General features: G+C 34.7%; 1 protein-coding gene across 4 annotated transcripts in view; it reads right to left on the bottom strand.

Moving 5' to 3' along the window:
* The window catches only part of CASK (peripheral plasma membrane protein CASK), a 683,682-nt gene that overhangs the window by 54,646 nt on the left and 606,983 nt on the right, over positions 1-22,053 (bottom strand). For all 4 annotated transcript variants that reach the window (XM_072521979.1, XM_072521980.1, XM_072521981.1 and 1 more), the window contains exons 11-13: positions 9,993-10,184; positions 7,991-8,155; positions 7,818-7,886 (exon numbers count right to left, since the gene is read on the bottom strand). In XM_072521979.1, the coding sequence (XP_072378080.1) occupies positions 7,818-7,886; positions 7,991-8,155; positions 9,993-10,184 (426 nt within the window). The remainder of the gene's footprint in view (positions 1-7,817; positions 7,887-7,990; positions 8,156-9,992; positions 10,185-22,053) is intronic.

The raw sequence follows: 22,053 nt of genomic DNA on the forward strand, positions 1-22,053 counted from the left end.
ATTCTTCTTCTAGCTCGATAACCGTTATTGATCGTTGGATATTATGTTGGCTACTATATTCAATATCGTGTCCTTGTTCACAGCAGCTCTAAATAATTATGTAGACAAATTTCTGTACCGTGCGTTATAATTAGATTTTTCAGCCTTGCTGTTCTTCTTCTACCAGCACAGCGTTTACATTGGATTTTTCCCTGAATGACCAGATGCAAAAGTTCATATTTTTTAGGATGTCTCATAATGTGAGCGAAGTATCCAGCTTTAGTAGTCGTATGTATGCCGAAAATTCAAAGGCTTCTAAGTGTTCTAAAAATAGCAGCCTCACTTAGAGTCCACACTTCCACTCCACACAGTAGTACTGGAAAAGTATAGTAATATACTCAATGCAAAAAAACGTAACGGAGCAAATTTTGTCAAATTCAAAGTATTTCAGTTTTTTATTTTTAGCCCCATTTTAATGATTTTCTAGCACACTGTGTATAAATAATTTATAAATTTTAATTTAGTATAGTTAGTTTTTTAATCAAATTTTGTATTTGACTTATTATACGGAGTTAATCGAAACGTGATTTTTTATCCTAAGTTTGAAACATCCTGTGGAATAATTCCGTCAGCGGATTTTCATAAAATGTTTTTTGGTTGCAACCGTGTCTTCTACGAATTATGTTTTTTGTTTAATGAGAAAATATGGATTATTTTAATTTTAGGAGTTAAATGACTTTGACACCCACAATTTACGACTTTTCCTATTATTACCATTATATTTTGTATTAATTTGGAATACGACAATGGGGGCTTTGTTGACTAATACCGAGGGAATGTTATATTGACATCCCAGAAGCACTGTATTTAAATAATGATTAAAAGCAACGACATTATCTTGGTTTTAATGAACAATGATAACAATAACAAAACATAAAAAAAAACAAATTAACTGTAACAAAGAAAAATTACTAAACAATAATTTGCCATTCCTCTTCTAGAACCAAGCGAAGTTCGTTAATTGAGGCTGGTGCGACTTCGCGACCTCTAATATTTCTACCAAACATGCCCCAAACGTCCTCTATTTGGTTCAGATCTGGAGAACACGATAGACAGTTCATTTTATTATTACCAACTTCCTCTAAATAGTGTGTGACACACATTGTAGAGTGGGGTCAGGCATTATCTTGCATTAATAGAAAATCATCGCCGATATATTGAGAAAAGGGTACTACGTGATTCGTTAAAATGTGCGGTCAACGAACCCTCAATAAATACCAATTCAGTGTGCGCCTCTCAGAATATTCCTGCCTATACCGTCACCTAACGCGGGGACTGAAAGCGCACTCCGCAAATCTCTCTCCAGTTCGACGCCATACTCGTTCTCCCCCATCTGATGAGTGAAGACAGCATCTCAACTCATCCGTAAAAAGAACATTACCCCATTGTCCTAAATTCCAATGTGCCACTCTGTGCCGTGGAAGTGATTTGGGCCCAGCTGCTGGTCTGCAACTTTGCAAATCAAGTTCATGTTATCTTCGACGAACTGTAAAAACAATAACATTATTGCCTCGAAGCCCTTGAAGCTGATTTTTTGTTTGTACCGCTGTTAAATGACGATACCGCAAAGCGTTTACTCGTATAAAACGATCATCTAAAGCGGTAGTTTTGCACTTTCTTCCACTTCCCACTTTACGCTTGTTTGTTCCAGTTCGTATAAAACGTTCCACTACCCTTTGGATGGTGGAACAATGAGTGTGCTGTACTCTAGCCACATATTCATAATTTTGCCCATCTTCAACCAGAGCAACGGCTTTCGCACAATCTTTGACACTAAGAACCATGATCAATCATAGATAAACAAAATGTGGCAATATGACATAATGATAACAGTCACCAAAGCCACCTCGTTCTATTACAAAATAATTATAAAATAATTATAATTAAAAAAGTCCTAAATTGTGGGTGGCAAATTCATTTGGCTCTAATAAATAAACCAAGGCATATTTTGACATGAAACATAAAACACAATGCTTAGCAGACATGCGTAGCAACCGAAAAATATTGTTTTACGAAAATTCGTGAACGGAATTATTCCACAGGATGTTTCGAAGTTAAGATAATAAAACCACGTTTTAATTAACCCCTTATAATAAGTCAAATATAAAATTTTATTAAAAAACTGACGATACCAAATTAAAATTTCTAAATTGATACACAGTGTGCTAAAAATTATTTAAAATAGGGCTAAAAATACAAAAATTGAAATACTTTGAATTTGATCAAAATTTTCTCCATTGCGTTTTTTTTTGCATCTGAGTGTATATATCAGTTTAACATAAAACTAAGATCGTGGGTGTAACTATGTTCCTCATTTTTACAAAAGAATCACGGGATTGTCCCATCCTGCTTTTAGTTTCTATGATTGGATCTCAGTTCTCGTTGATATTCTGCCGAGATACATGAGTTTACCTACTCAGTCCAGTACAGCATATCCGACTATTATGTATGTTTTTGTTATTATTTGTGTATGGTATTGTTAAAAGACAGGTAAACGCAAATGGGGATGACTATGGAAGAACTGTGTGGCAGCGGACTTGAGAGTAAAAGGTTTTAATGAAGAAGACACGGAGAAAAAAGAGTAGGGAAGAAAAGTGAAGAACAGCAATCCCCGAGAAGGAAAAAGCTAAGAAAATAGAAGAATTTGTTTCATTGTCTCGTATCTTGTTTCATTTGTATTTTGTTTCATTTTTTTTTTACAAATTAAAAGGAGAAAATCCCAGTGACTGGCTATATACCATAGTTTAAAAAAACTGTACATAGAAGTAAACACTTTTGGGAGTTAAATGGTAAGTATATTTTCTTAATAAAAATTATTTAAAATTTGCCATATCACAAATCTTCAAAGTCTTTTCGTTTCAGTCCCACCATGATCAGTGAAAAACTTTAAAGTATATTTAAACTTTAAAATGATACAACTACTACTAAGGATTTCCACAGTTTTCACTGTCTTCCTTCACTCAACCGTTTTCTCCAATTTTCCCTGTCATTCCAGTCTCCATCTCGCAGGGTTCTTTTCTCCATAGCCTCGTCGATTTCATCTCTGAATGACCTTCGGGGTCTTCCTCTCTTTCTTCTTCCAATCGGGCTCCATTCTGTGATTTTGTTTATCCAGCGTCCTCTGTCCGCTCTTCTGACGTGGCCGTACCAGGATAGTCTCTTCTCCTCTATATAGTCGATTATGTCTGATTGCACTCCCATTCTCCGCTTAATCTCTGCGTTTTCAATTCTGTCTCTTTTTGTAAGTCTACAGCTTCTCCTCAGGAACTCCATTTCTACTGCTCTTATTCTACCTCTATTTCTCTTGTTTATTGTCCAGTTTTCGGACCCATATGTCAGGATACTTCTTGTCAGGGTGTTATATATTCTCTTTTTTGTCTTTATCGTAATGTTCTTATCCCACAACACTGAGTTTAGTTGTCTTATACAGTTTCTTGTTTGTCTCAGTCTGTTATTTATATCTTCTTCTGTTGTTCCCTGGTTCGATATTATGGTTCCTAAATACTTGAATATATCTGTTCCATTTGATACATGTATCATGATACAAACAGAAGGTAAAATTTTGACTGTTAAATTACAAATAATGTGAAAATCTTACATTTAAAGTAGTTAAAACTAACTATGTAATTAGGTGTGAAAACCTGTGTATTGCATGAAAATCATGATTAATTTTAATATTATAATGACACTAGGCCGATGTTATATGATTTCCTACTGGACCGAAAACGTTTAGAAGATTTGTAATCTTTTTGAAAAAATTTGAAATAATTTTTATTAATAAAATATACCATTTTACACCAGAAGTATTTACTTCTTTGTAAATTCCATTTTTTTTAGTCTGTAAAATTTCTTTTTTATACACTACACATGATAATCTAATCTTGTTTAACCGAAACAAATGCTAACCAATTTTTCTCCTACAAGAAAAATTTTTCCTTAACACAAGTAACTGTAATTCTTATTAATTCCCGTTAAAGTTACTAAATAATATTAAATTGCCACACAAAATAGTTTCTAAAGTTCTTCTTCTTCTTGTAGTGCCTATCCGTTTCAGATGTTGGTGACCATCATGGCAATCTGTATTTTGCAAACTGTGGCAATGAAGATTTGTGGTTGTTGTGTTGATTAACGTACGTAGATTTTTCAGCCAGTAAATCCTTCGCCTTCCTGGTCCACGTTTTCCTTCTACTTTTTCTTGTAGAATTATTATCTTTCGCTGTTCCTTATGATATGACCGAGGTATTCGATTATGGCTGTTTTTATTGTGGTTAACAACTCTTTTCCTTTGTGTATTTTTAATAAAACGTCCTGGTTAGTAACGTGGTCGGTATAGAATATCTTCAGGATTCCACGATAAAACAACATTCACACTTTCTCAACAATATTAATAACTAGGACATTAAAATATATTGAAGTGTTCAAAAGATAATCCCCAGGTTTATCCCCAGGTCAAGTTTATAGATGAGGCATGTTATCGACGAAGAAGTTATACTGAAAAAAGCAACAAATTTAGATAACTTATCGAGAGGTTTACGATATTACATACCAAACCAAACCAAACATTCATGGCTACACAATAATATGCGAGAATCTTGTACAATTTACAATGCAATCAATATAATTCCAGGCAAAAAATTGTACAACGGTAAAAAAGAAAAGATTAGAAGAAAAAGAGTAAGTAGTTGTATTTCAACGTAGTTTTTATCTATATTGCGTGCTTCTTGTTTAATGCCAATATTGAATTTTTTACTCTTTTATCTAAGTCTTTATTTACCTGTTTATAGATTTAACTTCTTAGTTTGGCTAATCAGCATTCTAGATGGTTTTTTATGATTCTTACTTCTTTATGATGTACAAGGTTAAAGAAGCTTTATTGGTTCATATGGTTAATGGTCCCCCAAATATGAAAAAAGCTCGGAGTTTTATTTAAAGGGGTGCGCTTTCGAGAAAGAGGTGAATTAGTCCCTATGCAGTAAGGTGCATTTGGGTGACCTCAGTTTTCGTACACATATATGTAAAGAAAAGTTGTTTATAATTAAATTTCATATCTAAAAGCTATTTTTTAAAGTCAAGAACAAATTGTTTTTGATAAAAATGTATTCAAAAAAAAGCGAAAAATAAGAACACACGCTATTTTTCTTTTTTATCCCATAACTTATCTCTACGGGGGTATATATATGTATATGCATTGCTTTACAGAAAATAACTTTTATCCTTCTTCTTTAAAATGATGTTGTATAAAAGTATTAGCACTATAGTTTCAGAGGTAGTAAACTGACAATCTATCAGATTGCAAAAATTAAACAAATTTTAGAAAAAACACTGGAATATAGCATAGATAGTCATTACATATTTATAGACTACAAAGCAGACTTCTTCTTTTTATAGTGTCGTGCACCTATAGTGCGTTGGCGACGTCTGTCTTTTGCGGCATGCAAGAGATCGCCAGCATTATTTATGCCTGTCCAGTTCTTTATGTTCCGTAGCCACGACATTTGTTTACAACCTACTCCTCTCTTGACTTTAGTCTAAGCAGACTACGACTCTGTAAATAAAACGGAAATGGTCAAAGCAACAAAGCAATGACAGAGCTAGAAATACCAAATCAGTTGGTAAATTTAACAAACTAACTCTTAAAAAAGTTTAATGTAGAGTACGAATTTAGGGGTGAACTTTAAACCTTTTAGAACCTTTTAAACCTTTTGAACATTTTAAAACAAATAATGGGCTGCGCCAGGGAGACCCTCTCTTCTGTATACTGTTTAATCTGGCTCTGGAAAAAGTAACACCTATGTCACATATCACAACCATTGGTTCAATATACAGGGATGAGTGCCTTAAGAACCGGCAAAATAAGGCAAAAGATAGAAAACATAATACGTTGTGGAATAAAAAGAGATGCAAGTAGTAGAGGTGAGAAATTATCAATATAAACCTATAATTTACTTTACATTACATTAAATCTATCGAATATTTCCCACCTTTAGACGTTAGCTTATGAGCTGGTTGACTTCAGTCATAATAATACGTATCACGTAATGTAAGTAAAAACAGTTTAAGTACGAGTATGTTTTTATCCAAAATTAAAGTATTGGTCAATAATAAACTGTGATTTGAGACGTCGCATACACTCTTCTCAATACAGAATTGTCATAGCTTGTTATTCTGTATTCGTCAACACAGAATTAATTATCAAATTACTACTAATTAAACTGTTTACTTACATTTGCTTTATTGCCTTCAATCAGTTTTTACTTTATGCGGAATTTAAAAAATGTTAATGTTCGACGTCATACTTGTAATATTATGACTGAAGTCAACTTCAGCTCATAAGTTAACGTCTAAAGGTGGGAAACTATCGATAGTCCTAATGTAATGCAATGTAATGTAAATTAGAGGTTTCTATCGATAATTTCCTACCTCTCCTACTTTCATCTCTTTTTATTTCACAACGTATTATGTTTTCTATCTTTTGCGTTATTTTGCCGGTTCTTAAGGCACTCATCACTGTATAATAAATCACTGCAAATCCTTGCCTATGCTGATGATATCAATATTGTTGGGAGAATTAAAAACGCTGTAAGTGAGGCGTATGTAGCATTAAAAGAATCAGCTACAAAAATGGGGTTAATAATAAACACCAACAAAACAAAGTATATGAGTATAAGCACGCAACTACAAATCCTACGAAGACTTGTTATAGAAAACGACGTTATCGAAGCAGTGAAAGAATTTTTATACCTGGGAGCGCTTCTAAACACTGAAAATAATACTACCGCAAAACTAAACCGCAGAATTTGCATGGCCAACAGATACTATTTTGGTATCAATCTCCTCTTTAAATCCACAATTATATCGAGAAATACAAAAATAAAACTCAGAGAAAAATGGTTCAGAGATCTGGGTTCTAACAAAATGGAATAAAATCATGTTAGGATGTTTCGAAAGAAAATATTCTTTCAAATAAAAAATCTTCATCTGCATTACATGCCCTATTCACGTCTGAGGTGAATAGGGCATGTAATTCGGATGAAACAAAATGACCCAGCTAGAAAAACGTTCCTTGGTAGACCCATTAGCCAGAGAAGAAGAGGAAGGCCCAGAACAAAGTTCGTTGATAACATAGATAAAGACATAAATGATAAAGGCGATAAATAGGGACAACTAAAGAGAAATTCTTGAGGAGGCTAGAACACACACAGGGTTGTAAATACAGAATAATGATAATGAAATACTCCCGAATAATTTTTAGTTATATTTCTTATAAAACGTGTAAAAAATTACTTCAAAGTTGTACAAAAATATCTGAAAATCAGCAATGTAGCTAAAGGTGTTGACTATTTGTCGTCTTTCGACTTTTCTAATTAGTATAATGTATGTGATGCTTATTTTGTAAGATTTATCTAAAATAGTGGGGTTCTCTTTCCTCGACAGTTTCAGGACATTTTGGATGACACGAAACAAGATGGCCAAGGTATAATATATCTACAAGTGCTCGAAAATGTGTAATCTTACACCAATCCGTCTCGAAATGTCACTAAATATGTAAATAAATCCTTTTAAATTTTTTTCTGGAGTGTACGAAAGAATTCAGTTACCCGAAATTTTTTTCAAAGCCGTGCCACAACGTTAAAACTTTTTATGATGGTGTTCCATTACGAAAATACGATCACTGTATTTAATCAAAAATAACTAAACATTTGAAAATATAATGCCGTACTTTAAGAGTTTTGGTTGAAAATAATTTACTAAATGTTGTAAAAACATAAACCACTTACCTCACAAGGTGGTGGCGCACTTCTGTAAGAAGGTACTATTTTAAACGTCACCGATCCCCGTGCTTCCCTCTGTAAATACAAAAAAGCATTTTATTCAGTTTCATTTTTCGATATTAGGAGATTGTATAGCAACACAAAATTATAATAATAACAAAAATTATGAAAATACTTACGAGAATTTTTTGAAGCGCATTGACTGATTGATTTATAACTGGAATACCATTGATTTCTCTAATTTCGTCGCCTACATGGAGGGTTGCTTGCCTATGAATCATCCCTCCGTGCATTATCCTAGCAACTATGCATTTGCCGTCTTCGTTCATTTTTAGGGTAATACCCTGAAAGAGAAAAAAATAATTAAAAAATAAAACTGGTATTGTAGCAAACAAAGGTCATGCCAACTAGTTGGCGTGGTTCCTTGGATATTTCCTTTTTTACACAAGCTAAAGTAAAATTGGGGGAAAGCAAAAAAAAGCATAAAACATAATAGCTAATAAAGCTAAACCAAAAATATTACATGAACAGAACAAAGAAACAAATATCAATCTTATTTCCCAAAGGGCGCCACCCATTTTTTTCTTTTTTCTTTAACAAAATTGGAAAAAACAAGACAAGATAAGAAAAAAAAACAAAGTTTTAATGAAATAACAAAAATGGTATATAATGTATATAGACATACATAATATATGATGCCTAACGAATTTGCAATTTAAGGCGATTATCATAAATAAATAATACTCTGCATATTTTTATAAATTCCCATATTAATTAATCTTTTTCTTCTTTCAGTACCCTGTCCGATTATCTAACGTTGGCGATCATATTGGAAATAATAACTTTGTTTACGGCGGCTCTAAATAAATTAGCGGTGGTCTTTTGATACTATTCTCGGTATTTTTTTTTTACGGAAAACTTATTAATTAGTCACCCAGACAAAAAATTATCTACATAGATTATACGTTCAAACTGCACCGCAAGAAATAAAAATAATATAAACGGCCAAAGCACATGAATTTTATTACCTCACACCTGAACTATAAACTAAATTAAAAGCGAGAACTCTTTTCAACAAAGATTTATTTCAGACTAACTAATTATTCATTCTCTGTCGGAAACGATAAATTCGTCACCAACAAAGAATGATTTCACATTTTTTACTTAAATAGGCAAAACTGATAAATAGTCTTTTTACGTTGTATATACAGGTCAGCCGTGAGTATTTCTTGGTTACAGTAATTTAATTAAATTCTTCTTCAGAAGCTAAACAAAAATTCAGAAAGTAAAATCATTTTGAAATAATTTTAATAAGGTAAAGACTAAAAAAATAATATAATTTTATTGAATTTTGTTCACTTCTTTTTTGATGCAGGATTTTTAACAAAATAAAAAAAGTTCTCGGTCAGAAAGAACAGGAATCCCTTTGTGGTCTCTGGACCCAAAACTCTAAAAAGAAGTAACGTAAAGTATATGCATTCATTATTTTCACATATTATTAAAATTCCAAAGTAAAAATAGACAAAGATATTAAGTAGGTATATTTTTTTTCTTCTGTAAGGAAATAGAGATAAAAGGGTTAGTGTTTTTTTAAGCTAAAAATTGTTAAAAAAAAAAGAAAACCTTGGAAAAAAATAAGGTAGTGGACTGAGATAAAGACTCACTGTACGTACAGTTTACACAAAAGTCTAGTATCGAGTGACGATGTGAATTATTCAAGTCAGCTTTCCGCCGAAAGAATTACGTCAGATTTGTCCCTCTTCCATGCATTCATATACAATAGCTAAAACGTAGTTTGGAAAACGGAAATTGTTTCCAGCGACTTAAAAAGATCTTCTGGGTCTAAAAAACACTCTTAACTTCTCAGTTAAGGAATAAACAGAATAACTCTGTTTATTCCTTTGCCTGACAATTAAAGTCAAAGAATTAAAATCATTCCTTCGAGTAACAAATTGCAAGTCTCAGTAAATCTTAACTTTATATAGGGTCGGACAAAACTAATAACATAAAATTATTTTAAGTTATACTAATAATATCTATAAAAATTTTCGAATCGTTACAGGCTATGATAACAACTAAATACCGCGTAATGAAATGTTCAATATTTGCATGAATATACAAATAAATAATGATAATGAACTGGAAAAACCTATGTCAAACATTATAAATCATAAAACTTACCATTGGTTCATCTGTGTTTTTCTGGAACTGAACCAACCGAACTCTGGTCACGTTTTCCATCTCGATCTCGCCATTCGGGCCGTCCAGATCGTCACCGCCGTTAAGGTATGGAAGAAGAGGCGGCGGCGTGACTCGCATGGCTTCCTCGCCGTACACTTCGTGAGCCACCACATCATGCGCTTGCAAAAGGGACTGTAACAAAAGAAAGAAACCTTAATACGTTTACAAAATATACATATTATTTTTTTTTTAATTAATCGCATCAAGCACTGAGGGTTATTTAGCGGGAGGACAAAACACAACATCACAATATGAAATTACAAAATAAATTACAATTTCAGTTAGGTTGATGGTAATTAAAAAATAAAAAAATTCTTTATAAAAGATATATTTATATAAAAACCCTATCGGGCAACATCACAGAACGTTTTCGGAATAGCTATTCCATCATCAGCGCTCTCCTAAAATAAGTATTACCGCTTTTGCACTGATGATAGAATAGTTATTTCGAAAACGTTCTGCGATGTAACCCGACAGGGTTTTTACATTAATAAACCTTTTCTAAAGGAATTTTTTTGAATAAAGAATTTTTCAATTCATTGTGGGTTTTAAAAATATAAAGTTATTATAATATTACAATCTAGAAAACAATAATTTATAATTTATAATTTATTAAGCATATTGATATCGTTTAGATAGTACCTAAGTTAAATTTTAAAATTGTAATCAGGTCCTAAAACTGAAAAACACAAAATTGAGTGATTTTCTCTTGTAAACTGGATAGATGGTAAGATTTCTGAACATAACTGTTTAAACATTTCAAAGTGATCATAAAATCTGATAATTTTACACTGAAGTAGATAATACATTTCTATTAATGGTGCTTATTCTTATAAGGATTCTCAATAGATGTCAGGATCTTCTTCTAGTGATAGTGATAATACGATAATATCGAATAATCTCGTATTAGTTCAGCTAGATTTGGGTCTAGATGTTTCATTAAGTAAGTGATCAATTCGACTGTTACTTGATGGAAATTCATTTTATATAACAATAAAACACTGAAAACTTTGTTTTCAAAACTTCCATAAAATTTATTATAATATCTTATAACTACAGCTGTTTCGACAGAGTGCCTTTCTCAAGTGATCTATTTTTGGTATATCTTTACACTTTATAGTCACAACGGAATAGGTTAAGGAGGGGAGAACTGTCTGTTAAAAGTTGGTCATTCAGAATTGTTTGTGTGTTTTAATTTGTTAATTTCCAGAGATTCTAATATAGAGCTTAAGACCTTAATTTCCAAAATCCAAATGTATAACAACTTCTTCAGTGAGATTTCCATTTGATTTCCATTTCCAAGTTCACAGCGCACATTTAATTGCACAGTTATTCATTATTCTATCGATATTATCCAATAGACATGTTTAAAACCCAATATTTTGTTTCACAATACCTTTTTATATACCTAAATCCTTCTTTTAAAATAAAAACCCTAAGAGAAATTCCGACCCAGAAATAATTTCACCCAATCAACCTCTCTTACGTAGATATATCAATATCGTAACATCGATTTTCTATGACTAGGAAAATCTGAGGGAAATCTTGTCCTCAAGATCACTCGAATTCTATACCGACCTACCAAAACCCATCAACGATTCAATCTCATACGAAGGCCATTTCTCATTACAAATGAGCCGGTTTATCACAAGAGGAAAATATACGGCAACCTGTTTGTATTTTTTACGTTTATTTATTAGATTTTCAAATGACAAAAACCATGACGTAGATAAAATATAAAAATATTTCATGCGGCAGATATTAAACTATTGTTTTGTTATCAAGCGTTGCATATTACATTTTCTATTTTGAATACTGTTCGAATTCAATACTGTTTTATTGTTATATTGAAAACATTTGTTTTCGTATGAACTTTAAAATATTGTATTGTTAAAAATAAACATTTGTCGACTGCGCAAATGAAAAAAATTGCGTAAACTGTTGTTAATAAAAACTTTGGCATTTATTACATCAATTAGGATAAATACAGTATGGACATCTTGAAAATTGAAAAACATAAGTTTGGAATTCTTTAGTAATTGAATAATCTATATACAATTTTAAAAGTGTAGGTTTTTGTAAATCAAAGTCGGAAGAAAACCGATTAATCAATCTGGCACTTATTTCGAGTCAATTGAGCGAAAGAAAAACACTTTCAGGTTTTCCCTGGACGAAGTTGGGAAATTATTTTTAGACCTCATTAAACCCGCATTAATCAGTCGTTTTAACTTCGCTTTGAAAGTAATGACAATAATGGGGAATAAAACCGTTTCTTTTGTAAGAAAAATGCTGAAACCGTCTTTTAATAGGTAAAAGGTCTTTGCAGTTGCCATTTGCCCATTACAAATATTTTACTTGTAGGGAATTTGTATGTTGGTATCTTGGTTATTTACTCTTTTTGTAAGTTTTAAACTGTAACAGAGTTGAGATAAGTTTAAGATTGATGAAAAGGATGCTGGTGTGAGCACATATTCATGAATGTTAAAGAAATAAGTCTTATTCACAATCTTAGTCACAATCTGTAATAGGTTTTATTAGCCGGTTTGGCTATTTACAAACTTTTACAGCATCATCATCGTCTGTGCCCTTAATATTTTTGTTAATCGTTTCCATGAAAGTAGCTATTGTATCTAATTATATTTACAATTTGTAACTGACATTTAGTTTGTCAATTATATCTGGTAAGTTAGACAGTACGTGCAAGAAAAAACAGGCTGAATGTCTTCCAGAATACGGTATAGAATATGTGGTATGTCATTTAAAATAAAAATATTATTCAAAGTCACATGTAGGCCAAATTTAACGAAAATAAGAAAACATCCTATGTGATGAAATGATAAAATTTAAATGTGATTGTTAAGAGTATCTTGGCAAGGTATTTGGTGATGTGTTTCACGGCATACTTGATTATAATCATATGATAAATTAAGAAATCTTTAAATTTTTCAAAAATGAAGGGGGATAGGTATAGGAAACACTATCGAAAAATCAGAATAAATCGAAACACCTGAAACACTCTGTATAATTCACATTATTTTTAAATTGTAGTGGTAATGGCCTTGTATACTTCTGTAAAAAAACTACAGATATTAAGTACTTTTCCGTATAGAGATCGAGACATATAGGATGGGCAAACCTGTATATAAGTCATTTCACCAATCTATTAGGAAGGAAATCCTTAATAAGGATTTCCTTTCTTGAAGAGGCTTCAAAAATCCTAAAGTAAGTATTTCTTATAAACAGATAATCTTATTTTCATATATAAGAAACAGTTAATCAACCAGGTTTGTTGGTATACGAACTAGTAAACAGAATTCAATGATTAAGATTATCTATTTTTATCTATCAACATTCTGGAATGTGGCCAACATTCTGAAAACTACAAAACTTTTAGTTTTGTTGTCAGCATTCTTCTTTTCCTCAAGACTTATGTTATTTATAAGTTTATCTATAATTTTATTGCATCGTTTTATGGTTCTACTTAATATTTAACATATATTTTAAGAGAAAAAACCCGTTAGCTATTAGTAGATATATTTTAAAATACTAGTACAATGGTTATTATCAAGAAAATTAGTATTTGGTGGGATAACCTTTGTTTTTTATGATAGACTCAATTCTGCGAGGCATGGAGTTCACAAGACGAGCCAAATCTTCTGGTGTAATAACTACTCTTTACCAGTTTTGAATAATGGCTTCCATCAGTTCTCTAATTGTTACTTGGTCTTCGGCGTGATACTACCACTTTCAGCCTTGACCATAAATTTTGTATTGGATTTAGATCGGGACTATTTCAAGGCAGAACAGTAACGTCATGGTTTCTCAATCATTCCATGAAAGTCTTAGCCGTATGATAAGGCGCTCCGTCCTGCTGAAAGATGCATTATTGGGCAACCCCTTCAAACAAATCTCTGATAGTCGGCTTGCAGTATCTCTTCCTGATATTTTTTTGCATTAATATTGTCCCCTAATACTGCTAAACGTCCAACTCCATTAGTGGTCATACAAGCCCATACCGTGACACTAACAGAATGCTTATAGAGAATTAAAACACTTCAAATCTGTATCTTGGTATAAAACATTTAAAACATTTAATAATAAATGTTTTAAAAGTGTCGTCCAGAATTTAGAGGTGCATAACGTAACGTTTATGATCTAGTTGAGATCATCCTCAGTGTCTTCTTTTTGTACTTGAAGCTAACACTAAAATAGTAGCGGTGACATCAATTTATGGTTGTACATGTTTAAAACTTTAAATTCTAATACGACCCTAGGTCGATGATAATGGATAAAGATTTTAATACTTAAAGAGCAACATATTTATTCAACGCTAAGTCAAACCCGGAATAACAGAGAAAGCAATATGTATGTATGTATATATACATATCATTGTATTATGTAAATTGTTTCATACTTCCCAATGCAAAATTTTAAGTATATTTCATATCTTCGTGAGCCCTTTCATGGTAAATGTTTTTTTGGTAGAAATACTTGGCATTTTTTATTTTCAAAATTTTAAATTTTTGTAATTTTTGTAGCGTGAATTTTTGTGTACTTCGTAACAGTTTCGGTAATTACTTCAAACGCTACAGCAAAACCGGTTGGTAATTAAATTAGCATATGCCAACATGTCGTTTATATGTCGTAAAGCTCATTATTGTTCAGCTGGTAACTTCAAAGGACATCGGTTTGGCAATTAAACGGGTATAATTAATATAATACGCGTGGAATGCAATCCACTGCTTATTGTGTTGCGCCGTGTTAAACACCAAAGGTTTTTAATTTCGGAATTCTTGGAAATTTTCATAAAAAAAGTTCCAAGTGGAATTATTTGACAACGAAAAGGTGTAACATAAAGTTGCCATACCTACCGACATATTTTGTTGAGTCCTTATTTGGTAATAAACCAAACACAAGTTATTTATTACATGATTACTTTATGCAAGAAAAAGGAAAACACTATTTTAACAAGTGTAATTAAAGCGTTGTGTTAAATATATGGTGATTTTTTAATATTTTGTTGATCGATTTTTTTAAAAAGTAACTTTCTCTCTTGTCGTCTGACAATTTCTGACAACTCCTTACCATTATTATATTATTCATTTATTGTTTAAGAAAGTCCAAAAGTAGTAAAACTACAATAACTTACCACAGCTTACTGCCCTCTTCACAACACAATTATAAAAAGGAAACAAAACTTTCTATCAGGCGGAGATTATATATTCAAAAATGCTATATGGACTCATTCAAAGAAACCACAGTCAAAGAAAAAGAATTGCATCAAGATGCTACAAAACTTGTAAGTAGATTATGTATAGACTGGAATACTGTCGTGTTGGTTAACAGACCTGATTTTTTATAAAATAGCTTGCCATGAGTTCGCTCTGATAAAGTAAAGACTCAGGAATTTGCATATCAGCGAATGTAGGTACGCTGTAACGTAATAAAACCTACACAGTCCATTTTATTTTTAATATTTTACTCTAGTGTGGAGTATTAGAAACCGTTTTCACGAAGGGATTTCTGTCTAGACAAATTGGCATGACGTGAATACAAATGATTGATTCCCACCACAGTGCATTGCTTCGACTGCTTGCTTTGCAATGTTTAGAAAGTACAAATTTATTCTGAATCCTGAATTCAGTTTCCGATTTATATTTTTAATATCAAAACTGTTTGAGAAGCTATTGTCAAAGATAGTGAAACTTGATATTGAAAGAAAAAATAATTCTGAAACATCAGTTTAGCTTCGGGAACAATCACTCCATACTCCAAGAAGTCCATATTATCACTGATTGTATCGAAAAATTTATGAAGAGAAATTAAGATGTTCAGACATTTATCGATATTTCCCAAACAAATTACTAAGTTTGGCATATTGTATTAATATAGAAACTATCTAAAGAAACTTCAAAACCATTTAATAACAATCTTTAATAATATCTAAGTGATAGAATATTCAGAACCAAACAATATTTTCCAAGAATGAAGGTGATTAGAGCACCACAAGTCAGTATTCAATGACCAAGACTAGGTTTACCTAAAGAACAAAACACGAAAAAGTTAAATTTCATATATTTCTATACATGAAATATAATGCTAAAATACGAAATCAATGAGCAATTTATCTCTCTCTATCTTATGGGAACGTTAATCTACTATTCCTTTTTACTGGTCCTAAGAACACGACGTTGTCATGTATGCCGTTTACACAGAATATTATCGTACTTTTAGATGTTTTCTATATATAAATTGTATATAAATATAATATTATGCATAAATATTGATGTTATAAAATATATTTTATTAGATACTTTAACGAATACAAAACAATCTTGAATCTATGATAATCTTGCTGCATATGAATGATTAAAATATAAATTGCTAGAATATCTATCATCACAAACTGGCAACGATGGCGTGTCGTTTTATCGCATTCAAATTCCTGAGAATCAACTGCTTACAAATTTGATTCTCAACTATAGTAAGTAAGTCGTGTAAGTATAAAAAAGTTCTAGTGTAATTCTTGTGCTGATCAATCTATTCCTCTACAATTACAAGCATGTTCTTTGAATATTGTTGTGAATTTATTAAAAGGTTCAATATTTATAACACTTACGGATTTAATTTATTTCTTTATTTATTTTAACTTATCTGACAATAATTTATTATATCCGTACGTGACAAATTCGCGTGCGCGGGTCTTGAGAATTAACTGCCCTCCATATAAAAATGTTGTATTTATATACGAAATCCTGATATACTAGAACAGCATCGAAAGATCGAGAAGCTTGGCCGGCTCATTCACCATAATTTTGGTTCTAGACTTCCACCGAAATTTCTACAATAAAACAGAATAATTAGTCATAAAAGTTAGGCCAGTATATTTATCGTAACATTGCCCCCCTCTTAAAAGATGGTTCCTCCTGGAACCTTGTCGGGACTGGAACCGGAACTGTATGCTGGTATCGGCAACTGGACCCTCTTTTACAACTTCCAGTTGTATAAAAATGACAAGGGACGGTTTTCTCTCCGCACCAGTAACTATGCGGATTGCAACAGACTAACACCTGGACTTCGGTGTCTTTAAAGATCTCCTCCACCATATTTCGGATAACCCTCCAATCTAATTGGCGGCACTCCAACTTTGGCATGGCTAACTTTTGCACGTCGGACTCTAGTACGTGCCCTCTCAATTGAAGTAAGGCTTCCCATACATCTCGGTAGGTAGGTTGGTCACGGGCAGTGTCTTTTGTTACCAGGTAGAAAAGGTAACGTGATGCATCTTGGAGTTTCAAGGTTTTACCGGACGCTGGCACTTGGCATTGAAGTTCTGCAACTCGACCAAACTTCCTTCGAAAGACGGATGCCAACCCTGGTGCGTCTTTGATACTGGCCGGGATGGTAAGGGCCAGCGAGTAGTCATCGGGGAGCGCGAGTAGATCTTGCTTTTCTTCAGTGGTAACACCATGTCTCGCTTTACCGGTACCTCCATAGGCACCCATGAATTCCTCAAACGTGAGGTCAGACACATCTTGGACTTGGTTTACTTCCACTTCTTCATCTACGTCGTGGTCACCTTCGAAAGATGCCAACCGGTTATGGTGTACTATCATCGGCTTTCCCCTCGGAATCTTGCTTATTCGGTAGATGACATCGTTGATCTTCTCCATGATGAGGTATGGACCTTCCCAAAACTGCTGCAATTTGGGAGAACAACCTTTTCGCTTCTTGGGATTATACAGCCATACTTTGTCGTTCTTCTTAAAGCAACCCTTTTCGGCTTGTGTATCGTACCGTTTCTTCATTCGGTCGCTAGCGATCTGAAGGTGGGAACGGACCAACTCATGTACATCGTCCATTCTTCTTCGTAATTCGATCACATAATCTTCACCTGCTACATCTTCTCCAGGTCGACACCCAAACTCTAGATCACAAGGTAGTCGCATTTCGCGTCCGAATAGGACTTTCGCTGGTGTCTGGCCTGTTGATTCGTTAACAGCAGATCTGTAGGCCATTGTGAAGAACGGAAGGTATTGGTCCCAGTCTCGCTGATGATCGGACACCATCTTTGTCAAATATTTGCCAACTGTCCTATTCATCCGTTCTACCATACCATCAGATTGCGGATGATATGCTGTAGTTCTTGTTTTCTTCATGCCTAGTCTATCACATATTCCTTGGAATAGATCGCTTTCGAAGTTCCTGCCTTGGTCACTATGGATCTCCAAAGGCACTCCAAATCGGCTGATATATTCTTGGATCAACTTATCTGCAACGGTGGCGGCCTTCTGGTCTGGAAGTGCGTAAATCTCGACCCACTTAGTGAAGTAATCCATTACTACCAACATGTACTTGCCCCCATTTTCAGTTTCTGGAAATGGCCCTGCAATGTCCAAAGCTATTCTTTCAAACGGGCTTCCAACATTATATTGTCTCATAGGAGCTCTCCTTTTCCGGTGAGGCCCGTTACTCGTAGCACAAATAGTACATTTCTTACACCAGTCTTTTACGTCGTCGGAACTGTTCATCCAATAAAACCGTTCCCGAATTCGCTGAAGGGTTTTCCTTACACCAAAATGCCCTCCCGATGGACTGTCGTGTAACTGACGAAGTACTTCGGCTATTCTGCTCTTTGGGATCACCAACTGTCTTCTTTTCTCTGAACCGTCATCATTTTCCAGGACTCGTTTGAGCAAGCCATCTTCGATGATAAATGAGTCCCACTGGGCCCAATACGTCTTAACTACTGAGCATAGGTTTGATATTTCCTGCCAAGGTGGTCGACGGTTTTCCTCTTTCCATTTTCGGATTTTCTGTATAACTGGATCTCTCTCTTGTTCTGCCCTTATCTTAGTAGGCGTCCAGTCGTCGTTGACAATCGTCGTTCTTAGCACTGCTGCTTCCTTGGATTCCGTTTTGTTGCAGTGGGAACACTCTGCTGGGCATGGCCTTCTGGAAAGAGAATCAGCGTTTCTGTGGCTAACTCCGGCCCGGTGCTCAATCTTAAAATCGTATTCTTGGAGTCGTTCGATCCACCTGGCTATCTGACCCTCTGGATTCTTAAACTGCATTAACCACTTAAGGGCGGCATGGTCGGTTCGGATTAGAAACTTTCTGCCATAGAGATATTGATAGAAGTGCTCTACTGATTTCACTACTGCCAGAAGTTCTCTTCTCGTGACGCAATAATTCCGTTCTGGTTTTGAAAGAACTTTACTAAAATATCCGAGGACTCGTTCCTGTCCTCCTTGAATCTGAGACAGCACTCCTCCAATTCCCACATTACTTGCATCCGTATCTAAGATGAACTCTCCTTCTGGCAGTGGATACCCCAAAATTGGTGCTGTTATTAAATGCTTTTTCAACGTTTCAAAGGCATTTTGGCAGTCTATATCCCAGCGGTATTCTCTTGATTCCTCTGTAAGTCGCGTTAATGGCTTAGCGATATCTGCAAACTTCTTAATAAACCTCCGGTAGTAAGTACATAGTCCAAGAAAACTTCTCACTTGATGTTTGTCAGTTGGTTTTGGCCATTCCTTAATGGAATCGATTTTTCCCTTATCCACGGCCACTCCTTCTTTACTGACTATATGACCCAGATAATTGACTTTACCTTGAAATAGCTGGCACTTCTTGGGGTTTAGCATCAATTGGGCAGCTTTAAGTCGATTAAAAACGTTTTCTAAATTCCTCAAATGATCTTCGAATGTCTCCCCCAAGACGATTATGTCATCTAAATAAACCAGGCATGTTTTCCAAGATAACCCTCTCAACACATTTTCCATAAGCCTCTCAAATGTCGCAGGAGCATTACAAAGTCCAAATGGCATAACGTTGAATTGCCACAATCCAGATCCTGTGGTGAAGGCTGTCTTTTCTTTATCGACTGGGTCCATTTCTACCTGCCAGTATCCAGACTTCAAATCTAAAGTAGAAAACAATTTACTTCCAGCCAATGTGTCCAATGTGTCATCGATCCGAGGCAGAGGATAACTATCTTTCTTGGTAACGTTGTTCAGCAAACGGTAATCCACACAGAACCTCGTCGTTCCGTCTTTCTTCTTAACCAGGACCACCGGAGAGACCCATGGGCTCGTAGAAGGTTCTATCACCCCGTCTTTCTTCATTTCCTGAACAATCGTTTCAGCTTCCTCTCTTTTCGCCTGTGGTAATCGTCGAGCTGTTTGACGAATTGGCTTAGCATTACCAGTATCAATTTTATGCTTAACAACCGTAGTTCTTCCCGTCTTTCCTCCTTTCGGTACGAAAATATCACGATACTGCCGAAGAAATTCCCTTAATTTCCTTTTCTCCATCTGATTTAGAGACTGTCCTGCAACTGCAACCATTTGGTCGAATTTATCGTTGGAATTATCAGATGTTGTCGCCTGACGGATTATGGATGTCACAGGTACACAAGTTCCTACTTTTGTCTCTTTCTTTATGGTCACTGGGTAGTCGTTGACATTGATAAGTCTCACAGGAATTTCTTTAGCCGAAGTCACCAATTCCTTTCCAATTATGATTCCACGGCCAACCTCATCGTCGTGGTTCCAAGGCTCCATCATAACAGGTCTCCCTTCGTCTACAATTCCCTGTAGTCGCGCTACTATGATCGTTTCGCTTCTCGCAGGCACGACTGTATCTTCTGTAATGGCTGCTTGCACAGTGTTGTCATTATGTGGATGGAGAAATACCTCCTCGTTGCCAACTTTGATTACCTTATTCTTAAAATCCAATTGGAATCCATGCATATTCATTACGTCCATTCCTAATATAACATCCTCTTCGATGTCAGCAACTATAACAGTATGGACGAACTTTTCTGCTCCAATTCCCAATTGTACCTGGATTTCTCCATGAATGTTGGCATTTTCACCTGTAGCGGTCCGAAGTCGTAACCTCGTTGGTAACAGTTTCTTTCGGCTGTTTATAACTGTCGGGCGTATAATGGTTCTGGTCGCTCCGGTATCCACCAACAACGTATGTCTTTTACCATTTATTTCTCCATCTACATATACACTATCTTCACGACATTTCAAAGAAGCTATTAGTATAAGAGGGTCTTTGGAAAAGTTCCGGGTCGAAGCTGCTCCCCTAAAGCCGACTCGTTCTGGTTTTTCCGATGGTGAGTTTCTTGATTTTATGGTCTTCGTTTTCTTGCATGTCATGCTTTTTATCAAATTAAAGAGCTGGTCAAGTTTATCTTCATCTCCTTCCTCTTTTACAGTCCTAACTTTACTGTACCCGCCAGAGGCCTGCGTAGCTGACTCGTATTCGAGGGCGGCGGATAAGACATCAACCAGCGTCTTGTGACGAGCTAATCGTAGTGTTCTCTGCATTTCATGATCACGAAGACCATCAATAAACGTTTGAACGGCCAATTTTTCCATCATGTCTTCGGGAGCTGTTGGATAAGCATATCGTACTAATCTGGCAATATCTACCTCATATTCTTGAAGAGCCTCATCTTTCTTCTGTCTACGATTTTTAAGCTGCGACTGATATACATGCTCCAAATGTTCGTGGCCATATCGCATATTTAACCTCTTCTTCAGTTGTTCGAAATCATCGGTCTCCTCTACTGCTATGGTCTGAAGCACATCTAGGGCATCTCCTCGAAGAGCGATAGTCAGGTTTACCGCCTTTTCTTTTTCAGACCATCCATTTGCTCTTGCGGCTGATTCGAACTGTTTCATGTAGTTGTTCCATGACGATTTTCCATCGAAAGTTGGGACTTTCACATGGACAGAACCTCCACTTCCTTCAAATTTCGGCCGTGTTTCCAACTTACATTTCGTCTCTTCTTCTTTTGTCTCCACTGTAATTGGATTGTTTCCTCTCTCTGCTGTCCCTGTTTCCTCCATCTTCCTTTCCATCTCTTTAATCTTTTCTTCGAAGGCCAACATATCGGCAGCAACTTGGTTTTTTAACGAAGACACTCTATCGTCAAGAGCAGATATCTCTGAAGTGACTTTAGAGATGTTAGCAGAAACTT

The sequence above is a fragment of the Diabrotica undecimpunctata genome, chromosome 2 (assembly GCF_040954645.1).
Source record: "Diabrotica undecimpunctata isolate CICGRU chromosome 2, icDiaUnde3, whole genome shotgun sequence".
Taxonomy (NCBI): Eukaryota; Metazoa; Arthropoda; class Insecta; order Coleoptera; family Chrysomelidae; genus Diabrotica; species Diabrotica undecimpunctata.